The sequence below is a fragment of the Argopecten irradians genome, chromosome 10 (genome assembly GCF_041381155.1).
Source record: "Argopecten irradians isolate NY chromosome 10, Ai_NY, whole genome shotgun sequence".
Lineage (NCBI taxonomy): Eukaryota > Metazoa > Mollusca > Bivalvia > Pectinida > Pectinidae > Argopecten > Argopecten irradians.
The window spans coordinates 14,393,055-14,415,767 of NC_091143.1; the positions used below are offsets into that span (position 1 = coordinate 14,393,055).

A 22,713-nucleotide genomic window follows, 5' to 3' on the forward strand; every position below is an offset into this window, starting at 1 on the left:
TTAGACCTCACTAGTGTAGGGGTGACGAACTGCTCACTCACATAGTGCTTTTACACTTGTTTTCAGTTTAGTGAGCTTGAGTAGTTTTAGGGGTAAGAAAAGGTAAGTGTCTTCACTAAGCTTACTATAGTGAAGTTTCCTGTCGTAAACTGTCTTCCTTTTCCATCTGTGTGTAGCCATTGTGGAACACTTGAGTGTTAATGTATACTCATTCACAATTTCTTAGATTTTCTATGGACTTATCACCTTTCACCTCTTTAGGACATGCTCTTGAAAGAGTATGGTGCTCCCAATCAGGAAATAAAACAAAGAGATGCTCATGCAGATCCTTTAACCAAAAGGAAATGCCGTTTCATTTTAACAGGTTTTTCAATAGATTCGAAGAGAGAAAATAGAAAGAAAAATGCTGATAAAATGTGTGGGGAAAAAATGATTATACTGTTTATATCGTAAAATTATCTCCTGGTTGATGTTAACTTCTTTCCACACTTTGACAATTCTTCACAAAACACGATATTGTAATGTGGTGCTCCCTTAATTGTGGTATGTCTTTGTATTCATGCCTTCTTTGATATAATGACTTTTTGTTTTCCCTTCTGAAACTATTAATAACATAACTGTGTCCTTGAAATCTGATTTGAATTGTGTACTCCATCTGAATTTATTTTTCTTAAAAAAATGCTATTAATTAATTTCTTTGGATTTTTTATTATCATTATTTAATTAATACCGGAGCCAGTTCAACAAGGTTCAAGTTTCAACCCTATCATATTTATACCTTTAATGCCTGCTCTGGTCAGCATTGTTTCTACTGTTTAATGAATTTTAAATGGAACATTCCAAGACCATATGATTTTGTTTGAATTACCAATTGTAACTACTGTTGAGACAACTAAGGCTAGATCTTATAACAGTGGCTATGGAAATTATATTTAAGCTTATCCATGCCCTTCCCCCAAATAGGTAGTTGATTTCCATTTGTGTGTTAATGAATTAGCTGTTCCTGGTACAGCATAATGGTATCCGTTCAAATTATTTCTTCAAAGTTACTTTGAAATATGTCTATTCATGATGTCTTCTGGTATGGAGTTTTTTCTAGTTGTCTAATTTTCTATTACTCACACAAAAAAATGTGATATGATCATTGTCTTTTGTACTATGCCTCTCTAGCTATTGCATACAAACAAAGACAAATCATTTGCTGTCTTTTTTTGTTGTTCAGGGTTGCTTCAGTGCATCAGGAGACAAATACCCATTGGATATTCTCTCTTCATGTTACAACAAACAATGTTGCCTAATGATACTCCTCGTCTTACGAACATGACAAATATTGTCTGGTATTTTCAATACAATACCTGTATATCTTGGCGGAGATGCTCTCATGTGTTATTACCACTCATATGCAGTTGTTTATGTTTGTTTCTGACCGTGTTGTTATGACAAAATTGGAATGAAAAGTTGCCCCTTTATGCTTAAACACTTGCTTCTGTATATGATGTATAGCTAGGTATCGCAGTTCACATAGATTGGAAATTTATTGTCAAAGACCAAAGTTTGTAGAGTCCTCGTCTATCTGTTCTCTGAATGTCTTTTCGTTGGGAATTAGCTCAAAACTCTGGGGAGCCAGGATAAATAATCAGCTATTTTTGTGAAACTTTAATGAGGATACAAATCATTAAACTAGAAAGAAAAACAAAATCTTGAAAATTCCTGATAAGTTGGCATATTTTTATGCATTTGTCATCATGGCATACTGAATTTACTGATCCCTTTCCCACTAACAACACATTTTGCACATTTAATTGTCAGGTCCCCTTGCCAAGTACAGGTACACACCTGCAACATGCATCAATTAACATCTCACTTCTTGCTACAAAAGAAGGAAAGCTCATTACTTAATGGAAACAGATAGCATTTAAGATATTTTTTCTGTGAAATATTTAAAAAAAATCTATCCTCAGGTTTAAAGCTTTTAATGATAACTTGTAAAATTTCTTTGACAAATTTTATGGGAACTGTACTTTGTCATGGTTTAACATTAATCGGATGGAATTTAAAATTAATCTTGATAGTTGTAGGTCATTCACACTGAACTGTGCATGATTAATCCAGCTGCTGCTAAGTAAGCAGTGACTCGGTGTACAATTTAATGCACAAAAACTATATTTAGTCTTCAGCATTGAGTAATTCTGACCAAATTGCATTCGATAAGGGCTTGCTACCAATGCCATTTCTTTCTCTTGTTCTTGGAATAGGAAGGTTGAATACTATTGGTACAATTAAATAAAACATACAACCCTTCACCAAATTCACATTTGAACTCTTCACACTCAAAAGAGGGAATAGTTCATCAAGGAATTACACGGGTAAATTGGTTAAGGTAGGTGTAAGGGAAGGTTTATGTAGGTGTACAATTACTGTTAAGTTATCTGTCAGATTGGCCTTTTGGTGCTAGTTTTAGACACATCTGGAGATTTGGGGACCAGACATCCTTGTCCGATCTATAATTGGGAGGACAGATATTAGCCAAGCTTTCTGAATCGCTGTTTTGGGAGCACTGATCTATATTGATTCCTAGTAATATCTCATCACTTGTAAACCTGATAGCAATATTGGCTCCAAACTGCAGCATTGATAGTAATGATTAGAAGACTACTAACCATCATTTTCAAAATTTCTCCTTGTGTAGGTTGTCAAGGGAATGAATATGTACAGATCTATGAACAACAAGGGAAGACTTCAAACACGCATCACATGTATCAGATTATGGCAGTCAAAAGCTCCACTCACAAACTTCACAAATATATGGGGATAATTCCAGTAGTATTTGGAGATGTTTTTCTTTGAGTGTTAATTTGTGTCTTGGCTGATATCTGTCTAGCTGAGATGTGCCAGACTCGATCATGTTTGAAGAAACCTTAATTGTCGACACATTCTTAATCATTTTCAAAAACAATTTTCCTGTTTTGTGAGTCATCTGCTTTATGGCTGCATTTAATGGACATTCTCAGTTGAATCAAATAAAATTGTCATTAAAAAGTAGTAATCAAAATGTCAGAATGACCAACTTCCTTAAATCATAGAATTCATGTGATACATTTGATGGACATAAAACTAAGTTTCTTCACTGTCCTGTAGCCTCTCCTCTTGGTCAATAAACAGTGTCGAGAAGTGTCAAATGGCCAGTGTCTTAGAATTAGGTGACCAACACTGATTGCTTTAGGGCTACCATCAAACTCTAGGGTAAGCTTGACATTTTGGTTGTGGTCGGCTAAAAAACCTGTAATGCAAATTAATGTACATGAAGTACCAGCACTGGTGAAATAATGAGGCTCGGTAAGTAGCTGGATGTAATGGAGAAATGACCAATGAGGTTCTGGTCTCTTTGGGCTATTGAGTTCAGGATATACGATACCATGAAAGGCTGCAGGCATGCAAGCCAGAGAAGCTGTATGTTCACAGGAAGCAAGCTCACAATATTGACCCACAGTTTTTGTCAATCTTTATGCCAGGAATGATTGCCAGGGATAATCTAGTTTGCATTTTCAATGTTTGGTATGGACTGTCTGTTTTACCTGTTAATTTCCTCATCAGTGTATTGCTTGTGTTCAGATGCCAAGTCCTATGATGATCTTTTAGTCTTTGATTAACTATTTTATCCCAGGTATTCTCTGCCAAGAAAGGGTTAACCAACAGTGTCTCAAGAAACCACTCCTTTCTGACACTATTCTTCAAATAAACCACTCACTTATATCGTAATAACCTTTCATTAATAAGTTACCTTTTACTGCCTATGGCCCTCTATGGATTGGTAATGCCAGTTATATATCTTCTGTTTCATTGGATCCAAATTGTTAGCATGATGTTTATTTTCTCTTTTATCTAATATTGATTGTTTTAATGTCGATGATTCATTGACAATATTATCAACCTTGAATGTGAACAACTGTTTGTGCTGCATTGCTGCATTAAGTTCCAAATAACATCTGGCTAAAGCTTCTTTTTAACTCAAAGGCTACCAGATATATTATGCCACAGTGTAACTATTTGACCATCATTGCTGTTCTGGGTAAGATATTCACCTGCAAATGATCTTGTGTAACAGCCATGAATACTTTATAACATGGCTTGCTACTGACCTGCAGTGGAAATTAAATTGGGATCATTGGATTATTTGCTTAGATCTGTAGATTACTTTAATTCAGAATCAGGCAAAGCCTAAGTTCTTTACTGTAAGAGTACATTTTCAGAGATTATTTTAGAATTGGTGAGATAAAGTATTAAGGCATTAAATGTACTTTTGTATATTGTTTATATAGTTATAATAGTCAATGTGCTAATTCATCTTCAAAATTAACTTTGAGTTGCCAAAATAGAATATGTTTACAGTTCTTTCTCCAAAATATGGATGATTGACCACCATGTTTAGAAAGCTTAGTTAGTTTAACATAAAAGCATGTTTGTAACAACAAAAATTAAAAGGGGATAGAGTAGAACAGCTTTAAAGTGCACATATATAACTCATGGTCAGAGGAAAAGAAGGGTGATCAGAACAGCAGTGATTGGTCAAATATAAGGAAATGTCTAGAATCTCCAGTCAACCAACATGGCAAACATACTGTTATAGTGACAACGGATTAAGTAGAAATTATTGTTTTTACTCAGTCCGGACGGCAGACATGTCAATGGTGAAGTTTGTTTGACACCGGAATCAGACTCCGTCAAGACGTCTACCAATATATCTGTCCATTTTGACAATGAAAGGTAAAAGATTCTGCCATTCAATGAATATAGGCAATATTATCCTGACAGAATCTACACTGCCTGCTATAGAAGCTGACTGGGGCTTACACCACCAAGTTCTCCACAGGGATGAGAGCAAATAGTATGGATGATCATGACTTTGGGCTCAGGGGAAGCTCAGATTAATTATGGTAGGGAAAGGGAAGAAAAGAGATTGTGCTCTCTTGAGAGATATGGGAAATTAAAAATGAGATATTTATAGCCTTTGAGAAAGAAGGTCAAGTGAATCATTTATCAGTAAAATATTTTTGTCTGTCATAATGCGGCATAAAAATAAATTGTTTTATGAAAAAAGGAATGAAATTAATTATGTCTTCACAAACTTGAGACATATTAACTGTAATATTGGCACCTTAGATAGTTATTTTAGTCTTTTAATCATTCAGCAGTATTCCGTAATGTATTTAATATGGTTCGGACTCATAAATTCATCATAAACAAACTTGCTGCCATTATAGAGAAAGTAGTAACAATATGTGTGTAGTAAAAGCTTGTCTTCCTGAAAGTTGGCCCACCAAATCTGCTGTCTTACATGTTAGCGGTTTTGGCCAGAATTTGAATTTGGTGGAATAGATTAGAATGATCTTTATCAGAAATTTCAAAATTGAAAATGAAAATAAGCCAGAAGAGGAAGACAGCAGAAATTAGCAACTCTATATTTTACAGACAGCACTGTTAAAACATTAACCTTTGTCATGATAATCCTGTATGTATAATTTCAACTTCGCAGAGTGGAAAATATGCCTTCAATACAGACTAGTTTGAAAGTCAATGCTAAAGATAAAATAATGTAAAATAGAAGAAAAAAGAGTATCAAACTAGTTCTTATCATGTGAATTAATAGGGATGTATTTGGTTGGTGAAGCCCATGACAGTGATTAGTCTCCAATGCACGATTCCCTCCCTTGACTGCGTGACATGCTATTGTATATATTGCATGTACTGGGGTACAGAACCTTTCACCGGAAACTGCTTGTCCTTTACATAGATACTCTATTCTGATGTATATTGCTTGATTCATTGTGGTGTTGGTAGTAAACTGCATGCTTCTATAATGACAAGTGTTCAGACTTTCTTTATTTACAGATTATCAAGGATGTTGATGCAAATGCATGTATTGGACTGAAGCATTTGTAGGAGTTGCTTTAGTTTGCTTGTTCTATAAATCATGTTGTTATTTAAGGATAATATTCATAGACTCAAAGTGGATGTAAAATTCATGATCAGAATGATCATTGCCCTGGCATACAGAAGCCGTAATTAAGATGGCTCTTCAATCGCTTATAACTCTTTCACCTCTAGTACTTTGTAAATCATTAATCAGACAGTACAAATGTAGGTACATAGTATCGAATATTTCAATGATTATTTAATGAATACTTTGAATAAATGAAGAAAGTACATGTCTTTTCCTTTAGCTAAGTGATAATTACTTTTTACGATTTGACATGATTATGCTTCTGCTTTGTCAACTGTAGTGAGCTTCATACATATTGATCACCATTCTATAATTCTATGTAGTTCTATTTCCAGTTCAGGTGTTAAACTTTGTGATAGATATATCTCATTTGCAAAGTTGTCAATGATTATGCTGCAATAGCAAACATAGTTGCTACGTAGATTTTAGAGTCTTTGTTTCTTTTTGTTCTATACAATACACAAATACTTAATTGGCCTTTCTGTAGAGGACACAAACACTTTTAGACTTCTAAGTTGACCAGCACATGTAGCTACTAGTGTTAGTAATTCAAACAATAGTAATGATTTTATTGTAGTGAACACAATACACTGACCTGTCGTAATTTACAACACTTATCTGACCTTGACATGCCGATGCAAAGAAAGAATTTGTTATTCTGTAACCACGTTGTACAGTGCACTTGATGTTTTGTGAAGACCAGCCTAACATTAATTGTTGTGTTTTGTTTCTTTACCTGCTTAATTTTCCAAACATCTTCTTATACCTATAAATGTAATTAACCCACCAATCTGTAACTCAAATAGATAAGAATGAATGTACATGATTAATAGTGTTGTTCAATTTGTTGAACCGCTTCTGCTTTGTTCTTATCCAGTTAATAAAATCTTCTTGTATTACTGGATTTTTTTCCCCAGAGATACTTGGTGCTGAGCTTGTCAATAATAACTTCAAATTTGATTATTCCAAAAAAAAAGATATCAAACATTCTCTTCCTTTAACCATGATCACATCAAGAAAAGAAATTATTCCATTGTAGTAGAAAGAAATTACATGAATTGATATGTTATTTTGTTTTGAAGAACCTGGATAAGTTCATTGCAGGTGGTTTACAAATTCTGTCATAAACCCAGCGTCACATTACATGTCTACATGGTACTTATCTGTTGATCCTGGGCCCTTTTATGTTGTGGTGAACTATTTGTTATAAAGGCACCCTATGTTTATTTGGCCCTCCATAACTGCTGTCTTATGTGCAGCATTAATGTGCACCCTACATGGAAACCTCCATCAAAGATGTAACAATGTCATATTGACTGTCTGCTCGTCATTTCTAGTGCATCTTTAACAGTAGCCCTGGCGCCAGCACACGCTTGGTTAACCCCTCCCCAGTGTTATTGACCCAGAGGAGCCTAAACATTATATACTTTCCTCAAATGAATTCCATGAGATTCATTTATGTAATAAAAGGTTATAAGTTTAGATTATTTCCTGTCTTTAACAATCCAAAATCAAATATTGCCAACTTGATTTATCTCTGAAATCTCAGAGCAGCTCATAAAACACCTCATCAAAAATCATTTAAGACTGGATTTAAACAGTATAATTCAACAATCAAGAATAGATATGATGCACACACCAGCCAACAGTCAATGTGATATGGTTACCAAGCTTCCCTGTGGGTGTCTAACTGTTTATATACTAATTCATACCTATCCTGTGTTGTACAAATGTAACTAACATTGCATGCATTTGTAAAAATAGGTCAAATGAAACTCTCCAGATGAAACATGATCTTCGAAATGCGCCTAAAAACTGTGCTGTATTTGTTAACTACCATGAACCAACTATGAATTCCCATGATGATAACATTGGTTACAATCATGTGTAATGATATTTGATTCTATTTTAAATTCTACCTAACCTCTACATTTAGCAATTTTATTCAATATCTAAATCCGCAAAAGTAAACCATGACAAAATTATTCTGAAATGGAATTTGAAAAAAGAAATCATGTAGCCATGAAAAAAAGTTGGTTGGCAGTATTTTGCTTAAGACTGCATTAAATTGTATCTTCGTACTGAAAGAAGCAAATTCGTTAAAAAAAACCAGGGAAACTTTGATTTGACCTTCAACCTATAACCAATTGTGTGTTTGTGTATGTGTATTGACAGGCCTAACCAGACTGTGACCATTCTTGACCACTCTTCATCAAACCAGGAAACAAGGTTCGACCAATCGCTGGCCCTCAACAACAGTGGTTCATTTAATAATACTCACTTCTCCAGGTACTGTCACCTGTGGTCACAACTCTACAACTCTGTCACATTGGAATTTGTTTGATTGACCTATACAATGAAAAGTTCATTTGATGAAAATTAATGTTTAAAAAACACTACAAAATCAACACATTTTTATACTCTTTTACACCATTAGTTTGAGATATTCAGTTGTCACATGATCAGTCAAGCTCACATGCTCACTTTTGAAGCATTTTGATCAATATTTCATCAGATCAATCATGATTTCATGCCCCAGAATGAAACTAGTATATCACAAGGCTTTAATTCTAATCTTTCAAACGAAATATAGACTCATCATTGGAATTGCAGCACCAAAACACAACATTTAACAGAAATATTCATTTGAAAACTGTTTGCAAGTACAAAAGAGGCTGATAATTATCCTGTTGTTGTAAAAGCTGCTATAACTGGAATAAATTGTTTGTGCATTTATACATCTTAATCAGTACTAAAACTAAGAAGTAATATTTACAAATCAAATGTAAAAAGTTTTCAGTTAGGTAATAACGACAAACAAATAACATGCAGGATGTCGTTGCCCAAATGCAAGAAACCATTCTAGCTTATTTTAAGATGGGTAAGGGTTTCAAACATTGTATTAAAAATAGTTAATAAGCATGATTGCAGTGTATATATACATCAGTGGTAATGGTGAAGAGGTAGTACAAAAAGCTAGATAATCATTGCATGTCCATGGCAGCAGAGTAGCCTGCATGTGCTGCACACTTACACTGACTGTTTAAGTCTTTTTGTAATCAACGTGAAAATGTATTCTTTATAGATATATGTATCAATTAATCTATACTTTTTAACCACAAAAGTGGCTTTGTTAACAAAATCTATCCATTTAATTAATTATTAATTTTTGTTGAATCTTATTAATCCTTTGCAGCTGCTTATAATAAAGTTATAATGTTTCTCATGTCTTGTTTAAGGCCAGAGTCTTTCTAGCGAGTGCACTGATTTATAACGGGTCTAAATTTGTGTTTGAAGTTATATGCTATTGTGACAAATAGATACTATCAAATATAAAGCTTGTAATATATCATGTAGACACTAAAATAAGATTTTGACCTTTGGGAACTGATCATGACGCATTTAATAAAGATCTGAATGGCGATACATCAACATTCGTCAGTTATATTTGCATAAATCAGTCATTAAAGTTTAGAACTGAGAAGAAATATTTCAAAAGATACAAAATATGAAACATTAAATTGAGTTGAAACTTATAAATTATTGATAAGATTACTTATGTCAAGTCCTGATTTAATAATGTGGATTTATTAACTATATGTTAGATTCACTCTTATAAGCAGGTTTGTAATCGGGTAGCAGTGAATATTTTATAGATAGGTCTTATTAGAGTGCATGTATTTCAACTACAATTTATTATGTGTTTTAAGTTCTGGAATTTAAAAATAAAACAATTGAAATGTACATCATGTATATAAACCCTATTTCATTAATTGGTCATGCAAAAGGCCTATTATGGTTGAGAGATAAGTTTTACGTAAGCAGAGCCCTACACAAGCGTTTAGTTGACCTTAAGGTCCGCTGGTTTTGTATGGAAGCTTTAGAATTGTGGGGACCCAGGTAAGATGTTGTTGTATGGGCGTAATCTCTGGATCTTTTGACCGCCTCACAACACATACATAAATACTTCACAAGTCAGTCTTTGTGCCACACTTATCAGACTTGATAGTTCTATGTGTTTAAGTAGGTAATCAAGCAATATAATACCCTAATTTTGAAACGATATGAGATTATGACTTGTATTGTCGTATATGAACATCAGAGATACTCTATGTCATGTAGTTGTTCTGGATTTTCAGACTTAATCCGATAACAGTGTTATAGGCTCTTGCAATACAGCAATTGTCTTTTATCTAAAAATTCCTCAGACAAAATCTTTATATCAACAATGCCTCTCTTTGTATTTTCATCAACACTATAAATTAGATATAGTATTACTGAACTGATTATAGTTTTGCTTTCTACACAACATATATCACTCAAATACACATCTTTTCCCATGTATGTCAATATCTGAAAAGTGATTTTTTTTTCTAAATTGATCTGGCATGAGTGCACTCCAGTCTAGACCTATCTAATTAGGCCATAGTGTGTCTCATTGTCTTACTTACTGAAATATCAATTACTCATTAAATAATGTAACAAAAACATCTAACTCATGTATACCACATCTCATATAAAGATATTTAACTGGGTCATAGTGAACTTAATTCTATAAATACATTGGTAACTATGTCACAGTTTATCACAGTCTAAGACAATATCTGTTACTAGGTTTCCCATTCTATAACAAGATCAACGTTTGTTTCACTGTACATACCTGTAACTATAGACCACAGTTCACTCTACACTTTAAAATCCTATAACAGTAAGTTCTATTCAGGTTTCAAATTGCCTGGTGATTACGTAATACAATTACTTCATTGTTGAAAATTCTAACCATTTCACCACACTGTAGCTAGATTACCTTCTGCAACCAGGCTACAATAAATTCCACTTCTACTCCATTTAACAAAGTTTTTGCAAATTAAGTTCTACTAGAAGTAAGCAGGCCCCCATCTACTCCATGTAACTAAGCTACAGAAAGATCCATTTTTTTTCTATCTATAACCAAGCTCAAGTAAGTCGAGTATTCAGACAGAATAAGTATCGTTTTAAAAGCAATAGAAAAGATTCATTTCTACCATTTAAACAAGCTACAGTAAATCCAGTATATAGACCAAATGAGTCTCATTTTAATCGCTTACAAATTTGTAACAAGGTTCCACTGTGTAAAGACTAAGGCTGTGATGTTTAATTATAGATCGTCAATATATCTTTCTCTTGAAACAACTTTCCATCAAGTGCTTCATCTATAACTATATTTTGTCCTACGTTTACTTTGTTGTAGCCACAATGATAAGGGGACAGGTGGAGCAGAAATGGGATCCGTCTCTGAGCGCCTCAATGTGGAGAAGGGCACTAAAGAACCCCAAGCATTTGCTCGGGCCAGGTAGGTTTTCCACACTACCGTTTGCTACTGACTTGTATTTATAGACACATGCAATTTTATCATTTTTTGATCAAGTTCTTCAAGTTGTATTTCTTTCTGCCATTGTATGGGCGGATGAAGGATGTCAACAAGTTTTAAAAAGTTATTTCGATGACAAGCGTTTGATATGGTACTACAATGTAAATGAAATACAAAATAGCATGTTGTGAAATCTACAATCTCTTGGGAACGTCATGTTATAGATGGGACATTGTATTTTAATATGGTACATTTTGTAGACTTTCTTGTTGTATTTCTTTCTGCCATTGTATGGGCGGATGAAGGATGTCAACAAGTTTTAAAAAGTTATTTCCATGACAAGCGTTTGATATGGTACTACAATGTAAATGAAATACAAAATAGCATGTTGTGAAATCTACAATCTCTTGGGAACGTTATGTTATAGATGGGACATTGTATTTTAATATGGTACATTTTGTAGACTGCATTGGTGTGTGTAGATTTTTGTAAATATCCAGACAGATTTGCTAGCAACTAGCAACTTGTACAAACTGAAATGAACATCCATTGATTGGCATATACAGTGTTTCACCTTCCATGCAGTTTTTGAGCAAGGTAACGACTCGCTGATCTTTGTATCAGTGTTAATTTAATTACCTTGTGAGACTTCACTGGCCATTTAACTACTTGTTGTTTATGGATGTTAGAAGCGGGTGGAAAACCAAATGTTTTCATGAGATACAGAGGTGGGTGGAAATGGTAACGCCACCTTTGTTTTTTACAACCATTTATAAACAATTAGTGAATATTATGTAGCCAAAGCACACTAATGAGAACAAAAACAGTTTTATCCCGTTAATGGGTTTTGCAGAAATGTTGTTTTTGAGATAACAACAATGAGATATTGGTGATAGATTTCGAGGAAGTAAAGGATATTTTCTGTATACATAATTTAGTCTCAATCCTTTGTAAAATGTTTTTTCTTTCATACATATTCAATTTGTAATGCCATTGTATGCTTATCATTTACGGAATGATTATATCTTTAGTTATTGAAATTTCTGCCAGATTTATCAAATTTTATTGTGTAAGCATTGTCCAAAGGTAGTCTAAAATCAGTTAACGCACGTTGGATTGTAGCTCTTCCAGTGTGCTGCCGATAAAGATTAAATTTCTTTAAATATAAGCCATTCTGTGTGTATTCCTGTGAAATGGTTACATAGCGCAGTTAGTTTTTTGTGATAGAAGTAGTCTTATAAGTTTTCAGAGTTAATAAAGAGCTCATATGGCCAACAACCTGTACAATAGCAGGCTCACTTTTTTCTCGCCGTCTCTTTCAAAATATTGTCATTAAAAATTTCAAAATTTGTAGAGAATCCCCTTTAGATCAACTGGCTATGCCAGATAAACGCATTCTGACGTGTTTTCTTGTGGTCTTCCCCATTGTTTCCCCTCCTTTTATGTTGTCATAGCTGCAATGTTTAGATATGTCTGTCTCTGTTTTCCCCCATGCATGCTCATATAAATTTACGGTAAGTCGTAATACGTTTTTGTTATTTCCTCTCTCTTGTGTGTTAAATTGTTCATCACAATTACTCCACCGAAGTTAATTGACCTTCTTTGTTCCCAAACTCATTCTCCACAAATTGAAAACATAATGCAGTCCCAACTTTTATTTTCTTCTTAATTCAATTAAATATAGTTGAACAATACTTTTACTTTCTCTCTCTTTAGAGATATTTCCTGCAATAAAATATATGATTTCAAGTCCTAAATTTACCTGATACTGAAATGTAAACCATTGCTGTTTTTGGACTTTGTTACCATGATGCTCTACCAGTTTTTACCCCTCGAATCTTATAATCTTGCTATTTTTGTTTAATACTGTCTATATACACTTCACAAAAAGTCTCTTGTAGTTGACACAAAGTTCGGCTCATCTCTTACACTCATTTAGAACACTCTTGATTCTATATTTCGTCTAACCCCTTTCTAAACTCGTAAGTTGTGTGGCTTCTTAGACTATGGTTGCTTTGGGGGATCCTTGGTCTTGAAACAATTTATAAACTCCGTTAATGTAAACATTCACCTCATGTATATTCAATACCCTTGTCAACTCTTCTATATCGGGCAATACGACATCGTTCAAATTATCAACAATATTCATTATTTAAAATGTATACGTGTGATTATATTTGGTTGGTAATAATGAAAAGGATAATTCATAGTTCTAGAAATAACTGCAAATTTGAGATTACGAGTGTGATGTACCATTCAAATCAAGAAATTGCTTGCTATGATCCAACCACACAAGTCACATTTGATGGCTTGAGAAGACCTATAGGTCACCAATTCTGGATGCATTGATTCCATGTTGACAAGTGTGACAGATAGGGGCCACGTCCCTTCAGATCTATCATAGATAGCTCCAGTTAACTTATCTTAAATCAAGTAAGAGTTTCAGCGGCAGAACACAGCTCAGTTTGTACATGTGCAGCAATAATCTGAATAAGGCATTTTGTTGGGTTCTTTATGCTAACAAAACCCCTGTTTCATCAGCGTAAAGAAGTCTGAGAAATGATAAGGACATTTGAACAAGGTGTTTGATTTCAGTTAGGAGAGTCACGTATCTTTAATCTGAGATAAGATGATGATGAAGATTACAAAGGTCGAAAGTCAAATATCGGACGTTCGTCAACAGGGCACTGGGAATAGATCCTATAAAGAATGATGAAATGGTGATTGATTCTAATTATCAACGGATCTGAGAGCTTTACGATACTGATCGCATCGTAAAACTACGATCTTAAAGCCGTTGCAATAATATCGAATCTCTCTGATATTGTTGTTGATTCTCGTAGTTTTCAGAAGGCAGATGAACTATCTGACGAAGGGTCGTCCGAGTCATTGTTGCATGACTATATTGAGTAAGAATCTCTCTTTATATCCCTCGATCCCCAGACGCATGTCAGGCTATCACCATCAAAATCTGATGCCACTGTATCATGGCAGCTCTATTTAACCGGGATACCCATATCATACACATGTTTCCAAATTCTCCAATCGTTCACAAAGTCATTACTTCGTTACCATTCCTTATATCGCTAGTTTCTTATTCCTTCATGTCATCTTCATCATTTCTAAAAAATACATTTCTTAACGACCTTCTCACTTTATATATCCTGCAGTGGTAGTACTTGCTTTCTATTAATGACAACTGATATACATCACTTCCTCTCATTGAATATATTACCGAAAGTTCAAAAATCTGCTTTGAATTTTTTTTAGAAAATTCTTTAATATTTGACTTTTTAAAGAACTGAACAGTTATTAATGTACACTTCGAGACTACAGTTACTGGATACTTCATTTAGTATGACAACTTATTGCAAATTTGATAATTTTTCATCGCTATCATTTGTTTCTCTGGATAATCATTCATGGCAAGCATTGAAAGCTTCGTACTACCATCAATAGGAATTATTTCATTCTTAAAAACATTTCCATGACAATTTCTGCGGAATCCATAATTCCCATGATAAATATTTCCCTCTTGGATATCAGCTTTTGCACACTTTATAGCCCTTCAGGGCAACTTTGGAACATTTGGTGTACCATTTCCGTTATTCAAACTGTTGAAACACCATGCCTATTACAAATGGCTAATCTAATTTATTGAAGCCAGATTTATAAATATGACAAAGAATGCATTTGCTATAGGCATGATTGTTGTTCCGTCAGTTTGATGCTACACAGTCTATTATCAAACACATGCAATAGTGATTCTATTAAATATTCATTATGAAGTTTTGATAAAGGTCAAGAATATAAAACAGATCAGAAAATTCCATCACCGCTTCACCCAAGAAGCACAACAGGATATATTTTCATCCCTGGACCTCACTTCATCTTGCATATGCACATTGATTTGGTGTTTATATCTATTTCTAAACAGATTATTTTTTATCTTTAAACGTTTTCTGTATTGTTGATTACAATGTACCCTACTTTGATAAAAGTATTGCGATACAGGTAATAAACTCTGTAATGTAGAGGGTCGTGTGCGTTAGTCGTACATGAATTCAAGTTTTGTAGTTACATTGTAAGTTGTTCACAATAAAGATAATTAACTACAATGTTCACAGAAAGACAAGTATGGCCGTTCGAGCTCAGTAAGTAAACAGTTACCTGGTTCAGTTTACAGTTTCCCAATGAAATTGATGGCAAATGCATTTCAAAACTCTTTAGTTGCCTCTCTCTGTTTAAGATCTATTGAATCATTTGACTGATTTCATATTGATTGACATTTGTGTTGTTTAAACTGTTAAAGATTTCACGCAGGTTACTTTGGAACTATTTTCAAAACCCAAGACATCCTAGTCAGTACAGTACTCTCTGACGATAGCAAATAGAGTTTTGAAATACATCTTCTATCACTAGTTCCTATAGCTGACGGAAGATTCAGGTCCCTTGGCTTATGTTACAGAAACTCATTTTTTCAGCACAAAGTGTTATCTGCCGTCCGTTGATTCGGAACTCTTTTCATTCATTGTTTATCAACGTTTTCCTACATATACATGTTTAAATTTGATTTTCAAGATAAACATTGGATCAAATACTTTTGTGACATTAGTGATTTAATTGTAAAAAAAAATATCGGTCCTGTTTCTGCACACACAAACACAATATTTCATTTCCAAAGAAAATAATTCCCGATATCTAAAACATCTACTGAAGTTCATGAGTATCAAGATGTTTAATATTTTTATTTCATTTTCAATATTAGGAAATGGAGGAATAATGAAACGGATAGCAGATTACAATTTATAGTTTTTCCCATCGCTTATATTATCAGTATAGAATCGTTGGCTACACGCACCTGACATATAATGCAATTTTATGGTATGTAAATAAATATGAAATAAATTCAATATAGGTAGTAAACCATGTATCAAAACCTCCGTTGAAGTTATATTAGCACCCACGTGCTACTTCCCTATTCTACAAGTACAGTGCACAGAATCCTCTTGCAATTTTGCAAACACTGAATGCTTTCTTTCAGGTTTATAACAGGAATGAAGGAAGTGTTTCTTCCCACTTAAGACTATTACTGCACAACGCTGTATGTGCACGTCTTTTTGACTTTGTAGTTTGTATACTAGCTTAGCAAATTGTACTTTGTTATGCTCTACACATGTATTTTATTTCAGCACTGACTTAAAACCTAAAGCTAAAGATAATAAGCATCAAGGCTGATAAAGACTTTGTTTGTAAACAACAATAAATGCATGTTGGTTGATACTTTTGGTTATCATTATAAGTTAAATCTTATGCTTGCTTGTTATCCAGGCATATATGAATATTATAATTTAGTCAAATTTAGTTATGTAAAAAATACATTATTATTATCGTTATCCAATTGGTTATTTGAATATACGTGTTCATGTATATATTGCCTTTGAGTTGAGTTTGTTTGTCATGTTTGCATTAAATTTGATTAATTCAAGTTATGTTGTTAATTTTTTTATCATTTTTTTTCTTGTTGCATTTCCATTCTATACCTGGAATGACCAATAGGTTCAGGTGCGAAACATCACTTTGTTTTGAGTGATCTCCCTTATGTGTATATTTCTCTGCTGAATTCAAGAGATATAGCTCCATCTGTCTGCTTGTTGTACTGCATATCCTTGTAACGCTCACATGAGACTTTTGCCTCAGGTGTTGTTTGTTTATCTCAACAGATTATTATATTCCGTCTTTGCCTATTGCAGTTATCTCCCTTTTGGATATATATCCATGGTGATGTCATTATGTTGTGAGCGAAACTCTATGAAAAGTATAACGTAACGCTCACAAACAGATGACGTCATAAAAATACCTACCCACAGGGGTAAATTACTCATTTCTTGTAATGTGCAAATAGATACCCCATCATTGAATACAGAATTAATATTATAATATGCTGCTTTCCATATCTATAGACAACGATTATTGTTAGACTTACAAAGTTTTTATTACCGATGTTTTATTTTTGGTTTCAATATAAATACACCTAGATTCAGTAACTGAAATACAGTTTAACGTAAAAAGTTTTTCAAGACCAGACCTTCAGTATTTAATAAAGTTTATTCTGCAAAGTTCCGTCTCAACACTGAGTCATTACTGTCCGTAATAACATAGTAGAAGAACACCCAATGTCAGCGTGTCCTCTGCAATGTTTGATATAACTATCAGTCGATATTGTCATATGCGCTATGAAAAATAAAACAATTGTTATTATGTATAACAATGGACTAATATTCCATTCATTCTTCTTGTTCATGTTTGGAAAACGAAGAATTAAAAAAAAACTATTATTCTTGAATAGGAACGTCAAACTTTTAATAAATTCAAATAAAGTGGTTCATACATTTGGTTTTCATATATAAATATTGTAGACTTCGCTTTTCCGGCTGAAGATGACTTTTGTTTTTATTTTGAAGTCAGTATACTGTGGGAGTTGGTGCTTTGCATGCCAAATATAGGAGAGTTTTAAAATTATGCTCTTGACATTTTGAGGTTTTCAATATATTATAGAAAGTGATGTTTGTGCTTTTCATGAGAAACTGCTTATAGTTTCATATAATGCATAATATATATATTGCGAGCTTTCATCTTTGCAAATACGAGTTGTCTTTTTATGGTGAGTAACAAAGAAATATAAATCCCATATTTTCTATATCATTGCTAAAGGTAACTGCCCTGCATGATAGGCGTGCAATCGGTATATATTTAACCAAGTGTAGTGTAGATTTTCCAGAATATATATTCGCCAAACTTTTCAGAGCATGGATGTGCACAATTAGTTTAGTCCTAATTACGGCTTGTGGATATTTTCTGACGGAGCACCATCCTGCATGTGTTAGTCTAGACAAAAACGCAGCTTTTGGACGGAATTGCAAAATGCATGTTTAGTTCAGTATATGATAGTGCCACACAGCCTTTTCATTTAATGTTTTATGAATGTATATGCTTTCTTTATTTCTGATTATTAATAACATCAATTTTATACTTTCAACCTATTATAACAACAATATTTTAATCTTTATATCTCAGTAATGATAAAATTACTTAATTTAATTACATATATGAATCAATCAAATTTATCTGTTTGAATAATGCTGTTTCGATCGTGAATATTCTCCCTGAGTTCTATGGCATATATAGTAATTCAGGCTGCTGCCAATGGTAAGAGAGATCTGAAAGAGTCTTGATCAAAGTGCTGGTGTACATAATAAGGACAGCAGTGTCCTTATGTTGAAGCATTGTATAGTCTGTCTGGATAAGATAGCTGATGACGTCCTTTGACCATCATATTGCCCTGGTCATTAACTCCAGAAGCCTTTTAGCTGTTGGTATTAATTACTATTGGCTGACTCGTGGAATAGTTTTCTGGACATTCAGCTTTTATATGTGGTCTTTTCAGCAATAGACTTTGCCATATAAAGTAAGAAATGTCAGATTAAATAAAGCGAGGCCATAAATGAAGGTCTTCTATGTATACTAAATTTCGTGGACTTACTAATTGAACATTATTATTATTAGGTGTTAGTGAACTGTACAAAACAGATTTAAGAATTGTGTATTAGATAAAATTGGAGGTCATTAGGATTTTGGTTTTAGAAAGAATAGTTAAGTGATTATTTTGGTTTGCATGTGCAATTATAGTAGATTCACTTCAGTTTGTGTAGCTATACATTTTGATCAGGGATCATTGGTGGATCAAAGATTGTCTGATATTTAACGTTATATAAACTTAAGTATTTATATTATCTACAGGTTCCGCCATGCTGTGGTTAGTGCTATGACTGGAAACAAGAAAATGAGGACAGGTAGCGGAAAAGCTTCGGCCAGATTCGCAGAAGTTGTGCAGACTGTCCAAAACATCAACATCAAGGGCAAGATGCCTACAGGTAGGTGGATGAGTGTGGTTTGAAACTAGACGGAATTACTAGCAATGATAAAATGTTCATTATATTAGGTCGGTTTTTCGTTTTGAATATACATGCACACGTAGCTGTTAGTTTAAAATGAAATATAGCAATTCGTATTTACCGCTTATACGGCATTGGGATGCGGGTATTGCGTTCCAAATATCCGTCCCATTCCGAGAATCGCGGGGAAATTTATATCTTGCAAACCTTTCTAGTGTAGCTTTCACAATGATAGTATATCCTCTTTTCATAATTGCAAATTGATTGCATATTGCAGGTGAGCTGTTTGGAAAGTTTACCTTTGCTTCCGACCGCTACGCTGTACTTGAGAGCACGGGCACACTTGACGTGGATATTCTGTTTCACAGGAATCTTCCGTAAGTACCCCAACAAATCCATTTATGTTTATTCTGAAAAGAAAATTTAAAGACACAAACAATAGTTGTAAAGTAAAAAAAAAACATTTCTCAATAAAAAAAATAAGAGTATTTTCAAAAATATCTTTATGATTTCAAAGTCAAATTAATTTTAGTTAAGCTTGATTAACGATACAATATAGGATTTCAAACCTACTGATTTACTATGCTACTTTAAAACAAACTTATAAATTCTCTAAAGACGATAACAATTTTTGATAATTAATGAAGCACTTTGATGAGACCACAGTGGTCGTTTACTATACAGACATGTGAATTTCTGTCTGGTTTCTACACAGTTCTGACCAAGGGTAAGCCAGAACTTGCCACATCTAGATGCAAGATATAGTTAATATTGTGTGCACACCGTCTGTCTTAGATTTTTGTGTCGACTCATCTCCTTAAATATATACAAGTGAAGTTCAGGCATTTGAGCGAAGAACAATACTGAAACGAATCTTCTATGGCAATATGTGCCATGTAAATGTTTAGGTAGAATGCCTGGACTGATTTGCTATGACTGAAATAGTGTGTAGTGTATAATAGTTTGTACAGTGTTTGACACGTGAAGTTGTAAATCCATTGTACATGCAAATGGATTCTTTGAATTGTTGTGGTGTCTAAGACGACTAAAGTCAATATTGTTGTGTCTAGGTTTAGATGACAGGTTGATGTTATTACCATATTTCACCTGTAATAAGCCTGTTGTAATTCAAAAGATGCTATAAGAAATTGGCAACAATATGTTACGATTGAGATATCCAGTGAAGGTAGTTGCTTATTGATGGTGCAATATGGTGCAATATAGTTACATTGTAAAAGCTTATTCTTTACATTTGATTAAAAAATCCTCAAATATACCAAGGATATCATTATTTTCATTTTATGAAGGAACGACTCCTTTCAAAATCAAGATGACAATCATTACAGCAGTTTCTTTTGCATTCATTACTTTTTCAATTCCTGAGGGAAACCTTTGAATACCATGTTTGTATTCAGTTTGTACTTCGTAAGCATGGATTTACAGAGTGATTGCGTGACGTTACAGTGTCAAATTAAAAAAAAAACATCATGGTAGATCAATGTATTGAACAAACTGTCAATTCTGCATGAAGCTAGGAAAAAATATAAGTACAGGCATGCTGTAAGCTGTTTTACCATCTTTGTGCCGTTACATAATTATGCTCCTCAAAATAGATATTTCATGCTTTGTAAATGATCTATATGTATTGTAATGCAATGGACGATAATTCATGTCTTTATGTGTCCAAAACAGATTAGTTCCCTGCAATGTGTTTATGAGTGGAGTTATATGTACAATAACCATCATCCCATCATTGTCATTTCCTAAATAGTACGATTCATTGTGTACTATAGGTATTGATATGTTCCACTTCGACCATATGAATTTATTTAAAGTAGCAGCTTTTTAGATTGCAGAAGCTTACTAGCCTTTCTTTTAGAAGATACTAGGGACTTGCTAAGTAATGCCGCTTCATATGTTATTATATGTTGGTAGAATATTTAAATATTTGGCAGTAAGCTCAGCTTTGCTCTGAGACACTTTATATAGCTGTGAAAACACTTTTTTGCTAACAGATCATATATCATGCCACTGCTCCAACGAAAGCGAAGCGATGCTATAAACTCAGCATTAGGGTAATGGTTGTGATGTTTTATCCACCAAACCTCACAATACATTCTAAGTTGTTCAAAGCGACAAAACAAAATATTGTTCAATGCGACAAAACAATATTTCTAACGAATTATAGGATTTTTGTTTTTATCATTTTGGAAAAAAATATTCTCTCAAAATGACATTGTAAAATAACTTGTTATTTATGTAATTGAATTTCAATTGAATACGTGAAATAATATTGAGTTGACTTTCTGAAAGAAATTATTTAAAAAAATATTTGAAACTGTTCCTGCCAATACCTAAATTACAATTACAACAGGCTTTGGACAGCTTTCTTTCATATTTGTTTTGTTTCACTATCACGATTCTCAGCATTTGTACACAATAGTTAAGGCGAAATTGACAAAGGTCATAAAAACTTACTGCAAAATGATTCATTTATAATAAAATCCAAATAGCATTAGAATGATTAATTGATAATACAATAAAAATATCGTAAGCAGTACGTTAATTACTAAAAGCTATCGCTTTCTAAGATCAAGAGAATATCACAGTTTTATAGCATGATATTATTGTTTCGTATAGGTTGTCTGAGGTTATCGTCATGATAAAAGTATTTTATGATTGTACTTGTTTATCTATAAATCAATACAGCCCATTGTTGTGTATTTTATTGTGATATCGTCTGTAGATATATATCTTGTGATAACATTGATAGAAGCATAGGTCAAACTATGATCTTGACCTAAAACATGTGAAAACAAATACATTTGTAATTGTTTATAACAAATACAAATAAATATTGACAAATGGACTTACGAAATGGATTTACGAAAGCAGAACGTTGTCATTTTAAATATAACTGAAAATCAAACTTATATTAAAACTCATTCTCTAATTATATATTGTTTTCTAAATATAACATAATATTGGTTTTCTGACTATCATGCACGATATTTTGGTCCACTGTAATCGAAAACTTTTTTTCTGTAAGGTAAAAATACCGGTATCATGCACACTGTTTACATTCATTTTGTTTTTTATCCTCACATTTTGCTTTTGCTGCATTCTGTTTCACGTCACACAATAATTGGTGTGAAAAATAACATTATCTAGTCGTTTAATATTAAATTGGCGATAAATCATGGCATCCATCTCTACCCTTGAATTGTTTATATCAAAGCCTTAGTTAGATACAATTATCTTAGAAAATGCTAAACGTTATTGAAGTCTGATCACAGCACTGAAATATCTTAAGTTAACACCAATTTCTTCAGTCTTATTTTTCTTATTTTCATATGATTATTTATCAACTGAAATGAAATATTGCAATAACACATGTCTCCAAGCTA

At 33.3% G+C, this 22,713-nt stretch overlaps 1 protein-coding gene across 14 annotated transcripts in view; it reads left to right on the forward strand.

Annotated features, from left to right (window-relative positions):
* The window catches only part of LOC138333188 (sodium/calcium exchanger 1-like), a 198,659-nt gene that overhangs the window by 165,122 nt on the left and 10,824 nt on the right, over positions 1–22,713 (forward strand). For 9 of the 14 annotated variants that reach the window (XM_069281375.1, XM_069281376.1, XM_069281377.1 and 6 more), the window contains 7 exons: positions 4,666–4,764; positions 8,177–8,290; positions 11,232–11,333; positions 14,195–14,260; positions 15,479–15,505; positions 19,152–19,285; positions 19,584–19,683. In XM_069281375.1, coding sequence (XP_069137476.1) covers positions 4,666–4,764; positions 8,177–8,290; positions 11,232–11,333; positions 14,195–14,260; positions 15,479–15,505; positions 19,152–19,285; positions 19,584–19,683 — 642 coding nt within the window. The remainder of the gene's footprint in view (positions 1–4,665; positions 4,765–8,176; positions 8,291–11,231; positions 11,334–14,194; positions 14,261–15,478; positions 15,506–19,151; positions 19,286–19,583; positions 19,684–22,713) is intronic. The other 5 variants (XM_069281386.1, XM_069281387.1, XM_069281385.1 and 2 more) reach the window with 4 other exon arrangements.